The sequence below is a fragment of the Pituophis catenifer genome, unplaced genomic scaffold, assembly GCF_029215685.1.
Source record: "Pituophis catenifer annectens isolate HBS135680 unplaced genomic scaffold, rPitCat1.0.hap2 SCAF_11, whole genome shotgun sequence".
Taxonomy (NCBI): Eukaryota; Metazoa; Chordata; class Lepidosauria; order Squamata; family Colubridae; genus Pituophis; species Pituophis catenifer.
The window spans coordinates 28,107,480-28,122,256 of record NW_027256891.1 but is presented as its reverse complement, the minus strand read 5'-3'; the positions used below and the strand labels follow the sequence as shown (position 1 = coordinate 28,122,256).

The window sequence follows — 14,777 nt, the reverse complement described above, 5'->3', positions numbered from 1 at the left end:
TTTCACCCCTCCACGGCAGCTCCCTGTCACTCAAAATATGTGTCACAACCACCAATGTGCGACACCCACTGGCACATGATTTATTGAGCTTTTCAACTCCCGGTAGGCCAACCATGGATAAATCCAAGAAAATAAAGTTTCAGAAGAAAACAGAACGTCTAATTCAACTACATATGCTTCTTTTGTGACTATTTCTTGAGCGGCCACTCAAGAAATAGTCAGGCACGGGAAGGGTTTTGTGGCTTCCGGTGTTTTCTTTTCTGTGGGAAACGGGTCCAAATGCCTCTTTGAGTGTTGAAGGTTGCAGACCCCTGAACTAGCCACCTCAGTCTTTCCTACCCCAGCAGAAAGGAATTCGGGGGGGGGGGGCTCCCTCCGCCTGGGTTTCTGTTCACCTTCCCAGTTCCCAGCAGGAGAACTCGGCGGTCCAGGGTTCTGAGAGGAGCTGCTTCTTTCCCAGGATGCTACAAGCGCCAGCCGTGTCCTTTTCCCTTCGCCAGTGGTTCCGTCCAGCCCCAGGGCGGGTGTGGGGTCTCGCCCATGGGTAAAGATGTTCTGGGGGTTGGGCGCTTCATCCTAGAACTTCCGAAGGAAGGGAGTCAGAGGCGATGTTCCAAGCCAACTGCCTCTTTCTTACGCTGAAGCCCCAACTGCAAACCGAATCTAAGCAACCGTCTCTTGAGGCTGAAGCCACTGAGGCCGAGGGCGAAGAACCGCGGTCCTCTTCTTCCTTGCGGCAGGCGCACGAGCAGCCTGTGGGGAGGGGGGTCCGGGTTGCAAGCGCTCTGCTGCTCTCCTTGCCACGAGCACGAGAGGGGCAGGCGGAAAGCCGGGGCTGCTCGGCGCTGCCCGTGGGCTGCGGAAGTGGCTCGTCTCAAGGAAGAGGCGCTCCGAGCCGCGCTGCTCCCTTCCCCGTCCACCCACGCGCTGCCGTGGCATCTCGGGCTCCCTTGCAGCTCTGCAGCCGAGCACGGTTTAACGGTCGGGCGGCATCCCCTTGGTTATGCTGGGCAGAGAGAGATGCGTGAGTCCCCGGCGGTACGCGCGGCTTCTGAGAGGCGTTTGAGAAGCAGCAGCAGCAACAGCAGCAGCAGCAGCTGGCCCGGGCTCTGGCATCAGCGCGGAGGGCATGGAGAAATGGGTACCACAGCCCAGCAAGCCAGAAAAGCTCCCGGGGCAGAGAATGAAAGGCAGCATTGAGCGTAAAGAGCAAGGAATCAGAACTTCCTTTTATTCCACCTTACAAACCTTTAGATACATGCTTATTTTTTGTTTCTGTTTTCGGCATTTGTTTCATTGCCTAAGGTGGTCAGCTATGAACTCTTCTACAGCAAAACCCACAGAGACAGTAGCATTTTATTTACATTTATTTTAAATATTTTAAAATACAGCAATCCATCTTAAAATTAGAACTCTGGGAGGCTTACAACCATAAAATAGTATTATACAAAAAAAATAAAAACCAGAATCAATAAAACCCCAACCTTGGCGCAACTCATCTCCTCCGATGAGACTCCTAACACTCTCCTCCACCTCCCACCTCTCCCTCCCCACCACCTGGGAGAAAAGCCAGCCCCTCCCCACTTCTCTCCAAGTGGCCTGTCAGGAGCTCCATGCAGAAAGAGATGCAGCCCCTCTGACCAAAGCCCCCTCCGAACTCGGTGGTCAACCTCAGCAGTCGAGCAACTGGACACACATTCTCCTACTCAGGTTTTCCCCTCCATATCAATAGTCCCACTCAAGAAGCTGGGAGGCCAGAGGGTGGTTGTATTCGCCTGCCCTGCACAAGCCATTCCTCTGCAGCAGAGCCCGCCCAGGCGGAGGGGAAAGAGCAGCGCCTTGTTGGGGCTCCGGCTTCAGCTCCTAAGGAGTCTCTTTGGGGCTCCCTCCCTGCCACGCAGCCTGTCACAATGAAACCAAAGGCCAGGAGAAAGTCCCTTGAGAAGTACCCGCATTTCAAAAAGTAATCTGACTTTCTGCTCAAGGTGGAATTTCAAAAATAAATCCAATGGCCGAACACCTTTGGGATCCAGAGTTACTGGATTTCTGCTTTGACTTCGGGAGACCGTTGTGATTCCTTCCACGCAAAGAAGCCAGTTGCGAAGTAGGCTGGATTTGGGGGCAGTCATAGCTGATGCGTCAAGCATTTTGGTGGGGGGCTTCTCCCAGGAAAAAAAAAAGGCTGGGTCCATTCAGCAAGACATCAGCAGGCAGATTTTCATCTTGAAGAGCACAGGAGGAAAGCTGGTCACATTTCTACAAGAAAGGAATAACTGGGTTAAAACAAAGACCTCTCCAGACCTTCTGCCTTGGGCCCTTCCCAGCCTCCCCTGCATCAGTCAGAGACACTGAGACCACAGAGACCCAGGATACCCATCATCTTCCAAGAGGACTGGAAGGCTTCACCAGTCACCAACCTCAGTGGGAACTGGCCAAAGTGTCAGCACCTCTCTGAAAGCCCAGAGATCCTACCAATGCATCTGCGGCACCATTTGTGCCCCAAGGGCTCTTCCAGAAGCCCCCGCAGACAAAGCCTGGTTCACCAGAGGATCCTTTGGGCTTCCTACAGGGCCCAGACCCCACACCTACCCTTCAGGACTTGGTCGAGGTCTGCAATGAACGCTTCCAGTTCGCGGGTGTCTCCGAGCTTAGCTACAAGATAAGAGGGGTCAACTTGTCAGTTTCCTCACCCTAACAAACCTTGAGTGAACCAAAGATCAGAGCAAATAAAAGATTGGAATAATTGGATCTCAGCAATACCAAAAGGAAAAAAAAAGAGCCAAATGAAATCTTCAGTCATGGTGAGGTTTATTCTCTCCAAGTCATGAAGGTCCACCCAGGCTGGTGGAACTGGAGAATTAGGAGGGAGGGAGGGAGGGAGCGAACCATCCCAAGGAGTCAAATGGGTCCAGAGGGGGTCTGTTTTGACCCATGGGGGTGCTCACTTGGCCCCTCCAAGGACAATAAGAGAGCCCCAGGTTGTTGTCTCTGGTCCACAAATGGAAACACAGGTCCACCTTGTAGCCCCAAGGCAGCTGTCCTACGTTCGCCCTCATCCTCTCCCGTGGGCTCCCAAGTTGTACCTGTGGAGCAAGGAACCTGGGAAGAAGCCACACCATCCATAAGGTCCTCCTGGCTGCTGTTCAGGCTGCTGCTGGGAGAGATGCTTTTGCCTGCAGGGAAAGCAAAGAGAAACGCACGCTCAGCTGGCGGCCTCCCCCCCAACCCCCACCCCGCCCGCCCCGTCGAAAGCGGCTCTCTTCCGCAAACGCTCATCAGCCCAGCCAGTCGGGGGAAGTCAAAAAAAAAAAAAAGCGCATTTAGTCATTTATCGGCCTCTGATGGTTGCTGACTTCAGAGAGAAGCAACTTGTGAAGGGGGGGCGGGGGCGGGGGCTGCGCTTGTGCAGCCAGGCAGGAAGCCGAGCGAGCAGTCCCAGGCGCAGCCCCGCCAAACCCGGAGGGGAGCCGAAGCGAGAGGATCTCCCCCTCCGCCGCCCGCCTCCCCCGTTCTCCCCTGGGAAGGAAGAAGCGGGCGCTCACTTCCCGAGCCGTCGATGCCGCTGCCGTACAGGCTGCGCTGGAGCCCCGTCTTCAAAGCCTGCAGGGGCGCCTCGGGCCGAGAAGAGCCCCTCTGCTCGAAGTCCCGGACCGCGTGGTCAAACTCCAGCAAGAAGGCCTCCAGGGAGTCGCTCGCCAGCCCTGCCGGGGGGAGAAAGCAGGACGTTTCAGGGCGCCCAGGACCCCCCACCCATCCCCCTTTGGTGGGAAGCCGGGGTCTTGCCCGTTCACTTTGCCGGCTCCGCTTCGCTCCCCTCCAGGAGGGCCAGCGGAGCGTCCGCCAGCATCCCAAAGACGATGCTAGAAAAGCGAGAGGAAAGTCTGCAGCCCACCTCGCTCCTCCGCTGCCTCCATCGCCTCTGCCCAGAGCAGCACCGCAGGTGCGTTTTCTTCCCAAGGCCCCGCCCAGCGGAACCGGGCTGTCCAATCGCCGAAAGGGGCGTGGCCTCCGGGCATCTGATCCCCACGGCTGCCCTGTCGGCCAAGGGGCTAGACCCTGGTGAGGAGGCGCACAGGGACCCTGGCCCGTGACCGGTTCTCCAAGCAGCAGAGCCAGGGCTTCCGAGGGGGCCGGCAAAAAAAAAAAAAAAAAAAAAGCCATATCTTCCCATACCGGGAGTCGAACCCGGGCCGCCTGGGTGAAAACCAGGAATCCTAACCGCTAGACCATATGGGAAGCGGTAAGAAAAGGCGTGCCAGATCGCCCCATCTGTCGCGGACTGGGGAGTTCCGCCTTTACTGAAACCTCCCTCGGCAGGGGCAGGGTATCCATAGCGACGCCTGCGGGGCGCAGGGACAGAACACCGATCTGGGTTTCCACGTCCCGGCCCCCCCCCTCCCGAAATGTCCTTCGCGCGCGAACAGCAAGCCCGGCTTTGCTGCCATGGGGACCCGCCACTCCCATCGCGCACAGCCGCCTTTCCTTTGCAGAGCTCCGGAGAGCGCGGCACCCTCAAAAAACATGGCTCCGGCGGCTTCGCAGAGAGGGTCGCTCTAGGCGATGCTGCCTCGGTGACGGACGCGTCGCGTCGCGTCACCTGACCGAAGGAGGGCGGAGTCTCCGGCGCGGCGGCGGCGCGGCTCACGTGACTGTCCCGAGGTGCCGCGGTGGGTTGGGCTGTCCGGAGCCGGGCGAGGCCGGGCGAGCGACCTACGCGAGGCTGGGGCTGTGAGGCCTACGAAGTGCAGGACGACGACGCGGAGCGGCTGCTGCCCCCGCGCCCCTCGGCCGCAGGGCTAGTCCGGAGCACAGGTGGGGCCTCCCGCCCCCTCGCCCGCGGAAGAGGCCGCCCAGCCATGGGAGGGGGTGGGGGGTGGGCGTGGGCGAAGGGACAGGGCGCGGGCTGCCCGGCCCTCGTCGCCCGCTGACGCCCCGCGTGTCTTTGCAGGCGTGGGATGCCGAACGCAGCAGCCATGAAGAAGAAGGTAAGGTGGGGGGGGCGGGGGGCGGGGGCGGCTCGGGAGGGCCCGGGGCGTCTCCGCAGCGGCAACGTCGGCTCTTCTCCCGCCGCCCAGGTGCTGCTGATGGGGAAAAGCGGCTCCGGCAAGACCAGCATGCGCTCCATCATCTTCGCCAACTACATCGCGCGGGATACGCGGCGCCTGGGAGCCACAAGTGAGGAGGCGGGGGTGGGGGGGCGGAGACCCCGGGTGGGCATCATCCCCCCCTGACCGGGAAACGGCCGGCGTTTGTTGGCTTATTGGGTGAAATCTTTCGTGGACTCAAGCAAGCGGACAGACCATGATTAAGCAAACCCGCTTTTCTGTGCTTTACTACCGGTTCCTTCTGATGTCGCTGGGGATTGTTTCCCTGTCTCCGTAATTCATTTCTCCTCTCCTTTCTAGTTGACGTGGAGCATTCGCATGTTCGGTTTCTAGGCAACCTGGTATTAAACCTGTGGGACTGTGGAGGGTAATTATTTTGTCTACCCTTTTGCTACTTCCAGGAGGGCCCAGTTAAGGACTCCAGGGAGTTCAGCAGGGGTCTCCCCGGGACCCTCGGCTGGTAGATCAGAGCAGGAGCAGGCCTCTCATCTGGAAATGGGGAAGGAATCCCCCCCTTCCCAGGAGTGTGTCCCCAGCTGAGCGCTCCTCTCTTCCCCTTTCTGTCTGACTCGGCTGTTGAGGGTGGATCTTCTCCTTCCAGCCAGGACACCTTCATGGAGAACTACTTCACCAGTCAGCGCGACAACATCTTCCGCAATGTGGAGGTCCTTATTTACGTCTTTGATGTGGAAAGCAGAGAGCTGGAGAAAGACATGCACTACTATCAGTCCTGCCTGGAGGCCATTCTCCAGAATTCTCCTGATGCCAAGATTTTCTGCCTCGTCCACAAAATGGATTTAGTACAGGAGGACCAGCGCGACCTGGTGAGGATCAACCTCCAGATATAACAGGAGGCTTCTCTTTTGGTCAAAGGGCAGGAACTGTAGCTCTTGGGAGGTAACAAGGCCATCCTCCCTCCTGGCTTTCGCTCTGGGTCTGCACTGCTACACCTGGCAGGGTTAGTGTGGTTCCATCTGCTAAAGCATCTAAGCTTCCCTCTTTCAGAAACTGCTGCTTTTCGGTTTCCACCTTTTACTACAGGCTTTGCCAAAATGTCTGCCGCCTCTACCGACATCCAGGGGGGTCTGCAAATGACACAAACTCCAACCGCGGAACCGCCTGAGCCTGGCAGGCAGCTGTGGGCGCATAGGCGGGACTCCATTTTTTATCAGCTCTGGGAATTTCCCTCCTTTTTCTTCGTAGATTTCTTGCTGAGGCCTTTCCAGCTTGTTCCCTTTTCCCAGCAGTGCTGGCCTTGCTGAGATAATTGTGAACCTCTCTCTCAGCTTTATTGGTGAGGCTTATATTGGTTAGGGAAATTTGTCTCCTTTCGTTTACTTTTGTTAGATTTTCAAGGAACGGGAAGAGGATTTAAAGCGGTTGTCCCGCCCTCTGGAATGCTCTTGCTTCAGAACGTCCATCTGGGATGAGACTCTCTACAAGGTTTGTGCTTCTGTGCCACCATGGTGGCTAACTGTGACCGAGTTATAAGCCACGAGCTGGAGGAAGCCTTGGGCTCAGATCCGTGCTTACCTACAGTAGTGGCCAAAGTTGTGGAAACCTTTTGGGAAAAGTGTATTTTCTCAAACTAGCTTATATCACCACTTTTTTTGGAGTAGTATCATAAAATTATATATCAATGGAAAGAAAATTTAATCAAGAATGTAATGCAATAACTTTTATGAAGGATTTGCTATTAGAATAGCAGTTACAGTATAAAGAAGAAAAGTAAAACACGTAGAAAAAACAAGATATACAAAAATAATCACGATAGAAAAGAGATATACAAAAATGATCACCATGTCAGTTAATACTTAGTTGGGTAAACTTTAGCATGAATTACGGCCTTACAAGGTCTTCCTATGGAGTGAACCAAGTCTTTTAATTCTACAGCTGTTATGTGAAACCAAGATGGAATGATTGCTTCTATTAACTGAGTTTTATTGCTGGGTTACTTTTGACTAACACGTTTCTTTAGTCAGCTCCATAGATTTTCATTTGGGTTAAGGTCTGGGCTATTCCCAGGCCATTCCAGCAGTGGAATATGATTATCTTGAAACTCAAAAAAAAAAAAAAAGGCATCAAACCTCAAAAATACACGTTTCCCAAAAGGTTTCCACAATTTTGGCCACTACTGTATAGCCTGTAAAAGTGGAGTCTTCAGTTTATGAGCAGTAGGTGAAGTTTTACAGCAGCTCCCACTTCTGCCCCATCCATAGCTTCTCAAATCCCTCTGGGCTGTGGGGTAACAGAGATGCAAATTGGGCTGTTTTGTCTGGAGGAGAGTCCCTCCCTCTAAAGGGTGCTTTCCTCCATTTGCTGACTGCCAAGGGGAGGGTCCTGCTGCCCCTTTGGGTCGATCCCAGGAAGGGCCAAGAGATCAGCTGCCTTCTGTGCTTCCTCTTTGGCAGGCATGGTCCAGCATAGTCTACCAGCTTATTCCCAATGTCCAGCAGCTGGAAACGAACCTCAGGAATTTTGCTCAGATCATTGAAGCTGATGAAGTTCTTCTGTTTGAAAGAGCCACATTTTTGGTGAGCAAGAAGATGGACTAGTCTCCAGGGATGGAGCCCACCTTGGGCACGGACCAGGGAGGGGCCCCCCAAGCCTCCCACATGTCTTGCTCTGATTTCTAAAATGGGAAGTCAGGCTGTTGGATTGTGAGAATAGGCCTCCATGCATTCTCTTGGTCCCACACGCTGATAGTCTTGTGGCAGGCATAGTTTAAATTCTGGTTCTCTATGTCCACTTGGAGAATCATGGTGCACAGCAGGATTGGGTTCTAAAAAATTTTTACTACCCGTTCTGTGGGCGTAGCTTATTTTGTGGGTGTGGCTTGGTGGGGTAATGTGATGGTGGGCATGGCCAGCTTTTTTTTTTACTTTAAAAGCATCTTTTCGGCTGAAGAGGTTGTAGAAAAAATGCTTTTAAAAGTAAAACAAAAACAAAAACCTGAGGTGGGCGGGGTAAGCGAGCGGCGACCAGGCCAGGGACCGGTTCGGGGGCGTGGCCAGCCAATGTTATTACCAGTTCTTGGAACTACTACAAATTTTTACTGCCGGTTCTTGCGAACTGGGAGCAACCCACCACTGGTGCACAGCTCTACTGGGTGGCAAACCTCTTCCATAGGGGCTTACGTGAGGAATCCACCCACCCACCCCTTTCTCCTCCGTGGTTCTGCCATGACAGTGGGTGCGTATGGATTGCGACTGGGGAATGCCCTCGGGGGCTCCCTGAAGGCCCAGTATGCTTCAGATGCTTCATCTTTCTTGTGGCTGAGAGTTTGGTCCTCAGCTGAATTCTTGCTTGGCTCAAACCTGGTCTGATGCTTTCATGCCTCCTCTTGCAGGTCATTTCACACTACCAGTGTAAAGAGCAGCGGGACATTCACCGGTTTGAGAAAATCAGCAACATCATTAAGCAGTTCAAGCTGAGCTGCAGGTGAGAGCACAGGGCTTGGGAGGCTTCCGGGAGGGAGCCTTGGTTGCCCGCAGATGCTGGCCCTGGCAGGGGGGTCATGACAGTTTCCTCCGAGTTGGCCAGTGGCAACTGCATGGCATCTAGATCTGCCAGGCTGGGTGGGGGTCATTTCTGTGTAGAGAAGGCAGAGCATTACTCCCCAGGACTCGGCAGGCAAGAGAGAGAGAGAGAGTCTGCCTTCTGAAGGGGCCAGATCCATTGCCTGCGCCCAATGGGCAGGCCAGCCCATGCTTTGCACTTTTACCAGTGAGAATGTCCATTGCCATTCTCATTGACCCCTTGGGGGTCCTGGAGCCCATCCAGGCCATTTTATCTCGGCTGTTCTTGATTGACAGGAGGCTTTTCATTGGAATGGGGCTGCCTTTCTCTGGAGTTCATGGAGAAGCAAAAGCTTCTGGACAATGTGGGGAAGGAAGGCTTGAAGACTAGGGAGCCTATTCAGGATAGAACAATTAACATTCTCCCCCCTCATTTCTTCCCCCACCTCCAGTAAGTTGGCTGCATCTTTCCAAAGCATGGAAGTGAGGAATTCCAACTTTGCTGATTTCATTGACATCTTCACATCAAACACCTACGTGATGGTCGTCATGTCAGACCCTTCCATACGTAAGTTGGAGAGAGAGCAGGGCTCTTCCTGCTTGGCCTGACCTTTGGAGGCTCCCTGTGGCAGTCGCAATTCAGGGAGTGTTTGTTTACTGTGCCGGAGGGGAACCTGCCCTCCCTGCCCCTCAGCCGCCCTTGTCACAGAGCCCGGATGGTCTCACCTTCTTGTTCCTCCTCTATTCCAGCTTCTGCAGCAACGCTGATCAACATCCGAAATGCCAGGAAACACTTTGAGAAGCTGGAAAGGGTGGATGGGCCCAAGCACAGCCTGTTGGTGCGCTGAGCTCCTCTCTGGGTACGGCCAGAGGAGAAGCTGCTCTCTTCCTCAGAGACCTCAACCATGGTGGGTGTTTTGTGGGCTTTGAAATGCGTGCACTGCTTTCCACTGCTCTCCTCTTCTTTTCATCTTGGATGCTGGTCTCCCCGGCGGTGTTGGGCACATGGTGGACTTTCTGGGCCTCCCGCTGCTGCTGCTGCCGTGGCGCGGAAGGTCCAAATGTCACGGACATCATAACCCTTTCCTTACTTTCCCATTCTGTTCCAAATGACAATAAACTACAAAGTTGGGATACTTGCTATTTTATCAACAAGTTGCTAGAGTACGTTTATAAATCTTGTCTTCAATCATGACAATAAATTTTGTTACCAAGGACGTCTGGGCGTCTTTTCCTCTCTCTCTCTCTCTCTCTCTCTCTCTGTCTCTCTGTCTCTCTCTCTCTCTCTCTCTCTCTCCCTCTCCCTCCCTCCCCCCCCTTCCCCCCACCTCTCCCACCTGTTGTGTGCTGCAGAGCATTAACTTGTGGCCCCTTCCTGGCTCTGCCTGGAAGTTTGGTGTTTTTCCAAGGGCCAAGATGGGCCCTTCCCACAAATACTCCAGGAGGGCTTGCCAACTGCCTGAGGACCAGCCCCAGTAACCAGACACCAAGTCCACGGAGGGCTCCTGGAGAGTGAACCCAGTTCTGTTGTGCCCTCGAGTTCTTTCCTGCGCTTAAATAATTTCCAGTAATAATTGCATCAATTCCATTTGGAAGACCATTCCCCACCTGATCAGAACAAAGGTTCTGGAGATGATCCATCCCTGCATGGGCTTAGGTCTGCACCCCGGGAGTCTTGCCTTCTAGAGAGAAATGGATGGATTTTCTTCTCGGCTCCAGGCTGTCCTTCTGCCTCACCTGAGGGGGGCTCGGCTAGAAGATCACAGCTTGATGGGTGTTTGTATGGAAGCTTCCAGAGAGCTGAAGGAGCCATGTTAGGCAAATGTATTTCAACCACTTCCTTCCTGTGCACTTCCGCCTTTAGACAGCTCTGGTGGCGATTCCAATGTCAGCAAGTGTCAACGTGTCACATAGCCAGGTGGCTTTGTTCAAATATAGCACTAAACTGGATTAGAAGCCACAATAACCTAGGGCGATGTGTGTGAATTTAGATTTCCCTCTTATCCTGAGGATTGCGGTCCACTTGCTCCCCCCACCTCACTGTATTGGTGGGCTTGGTTCCCTGGAATTCTATTTCTGCAGGAGAAGGGGGGGTGTCCCCAGTAGCTGATGGCAAGAGGCCCAGCGCTGCTCCTCTCGCCCTGCCAGGGGCATCCTTTGCAGATAAAGCTCAGCCCATTTGCTGCTGCCCCAAACCCAGAAACTCATCATCTGCAAAGGGATTGCTGTGAGAAGTGTACTTCCAATCCACGCCATTTCCTAAGAGATGGTCCTAAGACCTCTCCAGAAAGGGGCTGAGCAGCCCACCAACCTTCCACTGGGATTTAGCTGAGCCTCTAAACCTGCAGGTGAGGGATGACCAGAGGACAAGCCGGGGAGAGGCCTTTGTGACTTGAGTTCCAGGCAGGGGAAGAGAAAGAGTTTGGGCAGGTGCACCCACCCCCTTGATTTCCAGAACAGGAACTCTGGCTGTTGGGGGAAAGGTCAGGAATTTCCCCAAGGGCTAGCTGGTTTCTCGGATCCCAGAGTGTTTCCCCAGGCTCAGTTGCACTTCCTCACAAGGGAAAGGGAGACACGCACACCCCAGCAGTGGAAGGTCCCCAAAACTTCCTGTTTCAGCAAGAAGGGAGATCCCCTGGGCTGGAAGGAGGTTCTACGAGACAGGAGACCCCAAGCCCCTCAGGAGCCTGTTCCTTGGCTGCCTCCAGGCAGGGGTCTGCTGAGCTGGATCCCTCTTACATTCCCACATGAGGACCGAAGGCCTGCCTGGGTCCTTCCATATCTACAGAGTAAACGAAGTTAGACTGAGGAGATGTTGCAACTCCCGGTTGGTCTAATTTTCTCTGGAAAGAGGAACTCAGGTACCTCGTAGAGGCACCTGCAAGAATCCAGCAGTTTCATCGGAAAGGCCAGATGAGCATCACGATCCTGTAGCACAAACCCTTCCTCTGATGTCCCTCACATCACACACCCACGGCAGTGTGTGGGTGTGTGTGTTGTGTCACAAGATCGCCAGGTTCATTTTGTCATTTGCCCTCTGCAGGCACGCTCTCGGTTTCTGGGAGGCATCTCGCTTTGGCCCTTTGGGAAGGTGGGAGGTTCTGCATGGAGCCTTCAGAAGTGCAACTTGGGCTTCAAAGCTGCTTCGTAGCCTGCAGTGCCACCCTGTGGTATCGCCAGCCTTGAGGCTCCTTCCGAGGCTCTGCAGGAGTCAGCAAAAGGAGCCAGCAGGGAAGGTGGAAAACGGCTCCTTGGAAGAGGTTGTGCTTGGAAAGGGAGATGGTGGAGCTGCCATTGCAAAACTGCTTCTGCATGGACTGGCTTCACGTTCAGCCTGCTCAGCGGCCCATCCCCACCTTCCCTGAAACAAGACGGCAGACTCCAAAAAAAAAAAAAAGAGGAAAAAAACAGTTGGGGAGGTGCCTCCTGATGAACTACAATGCTTCACTGGCTGGAGGACACAATATGATAAACCAAAATCATTCTAAGCCCCTCTGGGTGGCAACATAACCTCAGTCCCTGGGGTTGGCAGAGGTGCTTTATGGCTTCCTAGCAGCCCAGTTTAAACCTTCTGTGTGGAATACAGTGCAAACTCTCCCTTAGGGTCTTCAGGATCCAAGCCACAAAATGTGGTGCATTTGATGGCTCTGGGATCAGTTGTACGCACAACCAGTTTCCATCTGTTATAACTGCAGTAACTACAACGTGTGGATCTGAACCAACTACCAGGTTGATGGGCTGTCAGAAGTCCACTAAGCCATCACCTCCACAATGGAGCATCTCTTTGTCTCTTCATTCTGTACACACACACTTCCCTCTCCTGGAAGTACAGGTGTGGTGCCAAGCCTCATCTCACCTCTCTTAAAACAGCAGGATGCCCCAGAAAGCAGCACGGCACATAAATGTCATGGGGAAATTCACAACAGCTTGCTGACAAAGGAGAGTGCGGCACACTGGAGTTTGGAGAGGGAAGAGCGAAGCCAGCTGACTTGGTGAGAGTGCAGAAGGGACCGTACTCGCTGTCCTTGGTGAGAGCAATGGAGGGCTGAGGGCAAAACCTACACCACCAGGTTCTTTGTGGCCAAGGCAAGAGGCCGGGCTCCTTGTGGCTGCCTTCCAGGTCTGCCTGCTCCTTGCCTGCGTAGCCTGCGCCCTTCTCTGCTTCCTGACCCATCTCCAGTTTGCACAAGAGAGGATCCAGCAGAACAGAACTTGGAAGGGCACATCTGTTGCTATGGCAACCCTGGATAGACTTCCAGGCATAGGATTGGCTGCTGGTGATGTCACCTCTTGGTCCTGCTGGACCACCAGAATTAAGGGAGTTCCTGTTTGCATCTCTCTGTCCCCACAAATGTCCAACTGGTCCATACTGGTTACGCTTCTGAGGTGCTGCTCTCCGATTCTGCTTCATTATGAAAAGCATCGGGGGGGGGAGACGCTTCCCCACAGAGGCTGTCGGCATCGCTCAGCTTTTCGGCACAACGCCTTCGGCTTTTCGGCTTGGCTGGCTCTAGAGTTATCCAGGTGCGATGGGCCCAGGAAGCCCCATCAGCTCTTGGATGCAGCTCCTCTTCTGGGCGCCAGATAGATCATGCTGGGAAGAAAATTGGAGGGTTGTTTAAATTGGCCTTCCCCAACCTGGTGCCCTCTAGATGGAACCAGAGCTCCAAGAATTCTCCATCATCAGAACAGGTTGGACTGAATGATCTCTTGGAGCCTCTCCAATTGATGCTGGTATCAAAAGAATCAGGTTGCTCAAATCTGGAGCCTCTTCGGGAATCTCTTTAGTAGTCCCCTAAATAAAGAGAATGCCGTCAGCAGCCATGCCCCACTTGCGGAGTGCCCCACTCCACCCCAGTAACTCCTCCTTTGCCTGTGCCCAGAATTCATTACTGGGTCCCAGGAATGTCCCGGTGCATGTAACACATTAAACCAGGAGCTTGTAGGCTGTGTGTATTGTTCTCCCACACTGATGTCGATTCTTGTGCCTCTTGTCTGAATGTTGTGTGGGTTTTTCTCATTGCTGTAATTTAATCAGGGAACTTAGGGGGCAAACTGAAATAAACAGGGAACATCTCGTAGGCAACTATGTGATGAAAGCACATTGGGTACATTGACCAAAGGTTTCTTTAATGGGTGTGTGTGGGGGGGGGGGGTGACAACTGCAATCTCTTTCTTCAGTTCTTCAGAGCAAGGGGACCAAAGTCAACTTAGGTACCCCCCAAGACTGAAATCAAGGTGCCTGTTCAGGCCCTGAGCCGGCTTCTCCTTGGCTGAGAAGTGGACTCTCCTCCAGAGTCCAAAGCCTCTGCCAAGGAGGCTCTGCCGGAGAGGAGGACGGGGCTAGCTCGGCGTAGCCAATGGTGAGGTCTGGGGGCTGACCTCCAAGGGCTGGCTCTGACCAGAGCGACCAGCCTGCTTCTACAGCAAAAGAACAGCTGTCAATCAATAAGAGTTCATGGCAACCCCCTCTTTTCAGCAAACTTCCTCAGAACAACAGCTGAATAAGCAGGAAGTGAGGCCCGGAAGCCCTTTGGCCCAGCAGATGACAGGCTTCGCAGGGGGACTTCAATTCCAGCTGGCTGCTTTCCTTCGTAGGGAACCGGCCTCTGCAGCGGCCCTTCAGGCACAAGGCAAGGGAGGTCCTGTCAGGGAGGATGGGGGTCCTGCTGCGGCTCTGAGCGAAGGGAACCTGCTTCCTCTTGTGTGTTGTGCACCATGGGTTTCACACTCCCATGCCACAGTCATCTGGAGGACACCGCCCTCCCTTCTGGCCCTGAATGGCTGACTGGAGGTCAATAAAAGTGAGGAGGAAAGTGTCCCATGTATGTACCCAGCCGGCCATTTCCCAGCTGTGACACCAGAGCTGCAAATTCGGGACGAGGAGAAGGGGACCCTGCTCTGCTGCCCAGGTGGGGGACACCAACTTTCTGTTGGCGCAGCTCATTAAGATTCACATTGGCCAAACTCCAGCCCACGTCTCCTCTATTGGGGCATCTTCTGCCTCCCCGATCTGGCCATCTTGAGAAGATGGAAGTCCCAAGCTGTGCTGTGGCACTCTACGGAGGTGTGTATTGTGTGTGTGTCTGTTGGCAAATAAGCCCAAGGGTAATGTCCTCTGGCTCACACTATCCTCGTCTTCCTCTCTCTTCCA

General features: G+C 54.0%; 2 protein-coding genes and 1 non-coding gene across 3 annotated transcripts; 1 reads left to right on the top strand and 2 right to left on the bottom strand.

The window, feature by feature from the left end:
- Positions 1–1,352: 1,352 nt before the first annotated feature.
- Positions 1,353–4,114, bottom strand: LOC139322693 (regulator of cell cycle RGCC-like). Its single transcript, XM_070951886.1, has 5 exons — positions 3,893–4,114; positions 3,543–3,701; positions 3,084–3,173; positions 2,590–2,652; positions 1,353–2,256 (listed from the first exon to the last, which is right to left on the bottom strand). Exons 1-5 carry the CDS (start codon positions 4,014–4,016, stop codon positions 2,249–2,251), a joined length of 444 nt encoding a protein of 147 aa, XP_070807987.1. The 5' UTR covers positions 4,017–4,114; the 3' UTR covers positions 1,353–2,248.
- Positions 4,115–4,164: 50 nt separating this feature from the next.
- On the bottom strand, positions 4,165–4,236 carry TRNAE-UUC (transfer RNA glutamic acid (anticodon UUC)). Its single transcript has one exon. It is a non-coding gene; the product is annotated as a tRNA-Glu (tRNA).
- A 363-nt stretch (positions 4,237–4,599) lies between these two features.
- On the top strand, positions 4,600–9,840 carry LOC139322543 (ras-related GTP-binding protein A). The gene is made up of 10 exons (XM_070951670.1): positions 4,600–4,812; positions 4,949–4,985; positions 5,076–5,175; positions 5,406–5,472; positions 5,707–5,929; positions 6,453–6,548; positions 7,517–7,639; positions 8,455–8,546; positions 9,076–9,191; positions 9,374–9,840. Exons 2-10 carry the CDS (start codon positions 4,956–4,958, stop codon positions 9,469–9,471), a joined length of 945 nt encoding a protein of 314 aa, XP_070807771.1. The 5' UTR covers positions 4,600–4,812; positions 4,949–4,955; the 3' UTR covers positions 9,472–9,840.
- Positions 9,841–14,777: the final 4,937 nt, after the last annotated feature.

Bases quoted from the DNA above. Each gene is read 5' to 3' on its own strand.
- LOC139322693 (XM_070951886.1), bottom strand. From the start codon at position 4,016: ATGCCCGGAGGCCACGCCCCTTTCGGCGATTGGACAGCCCGGTTCCGC. The intron at 3,702-3,892 runs GTGGGCTGCAGA...TCCCCCCGGCAG, and splicing joins GGAGGCAGCGGAGGAGCGAG to GGCTGGCGAGCGACTCCCTG. The intron at 2,653-3,083 runs GTACAACTTGGG...CTTATCTTGTAG, and splicing joins CCAGGTTCCTTGCTCCACAG to CTAAGCTCGGAGACACCCGC.
- LOC139322543 (XM_070951670.1), top strand. From the start codon at position 4,956: ATGCCGAACGCAGCAGCCATGAAGAAGAAG. The intron at 4,986-5,075 runs GTAAGGTGGGGG...CCCGCCGCCCAG, and splicing joins CAGCAGCCATGAAGAAGAAG to GTGCTGCTGATGGGGAAAAG. The intron at 6,549-7,516 runs GTTTGTGCTTCT...CCTCTTTGGCAG, and splicing joins GGGATGAGACTCTCTACAAG to GCATGGTCCAGCATAGTCTA.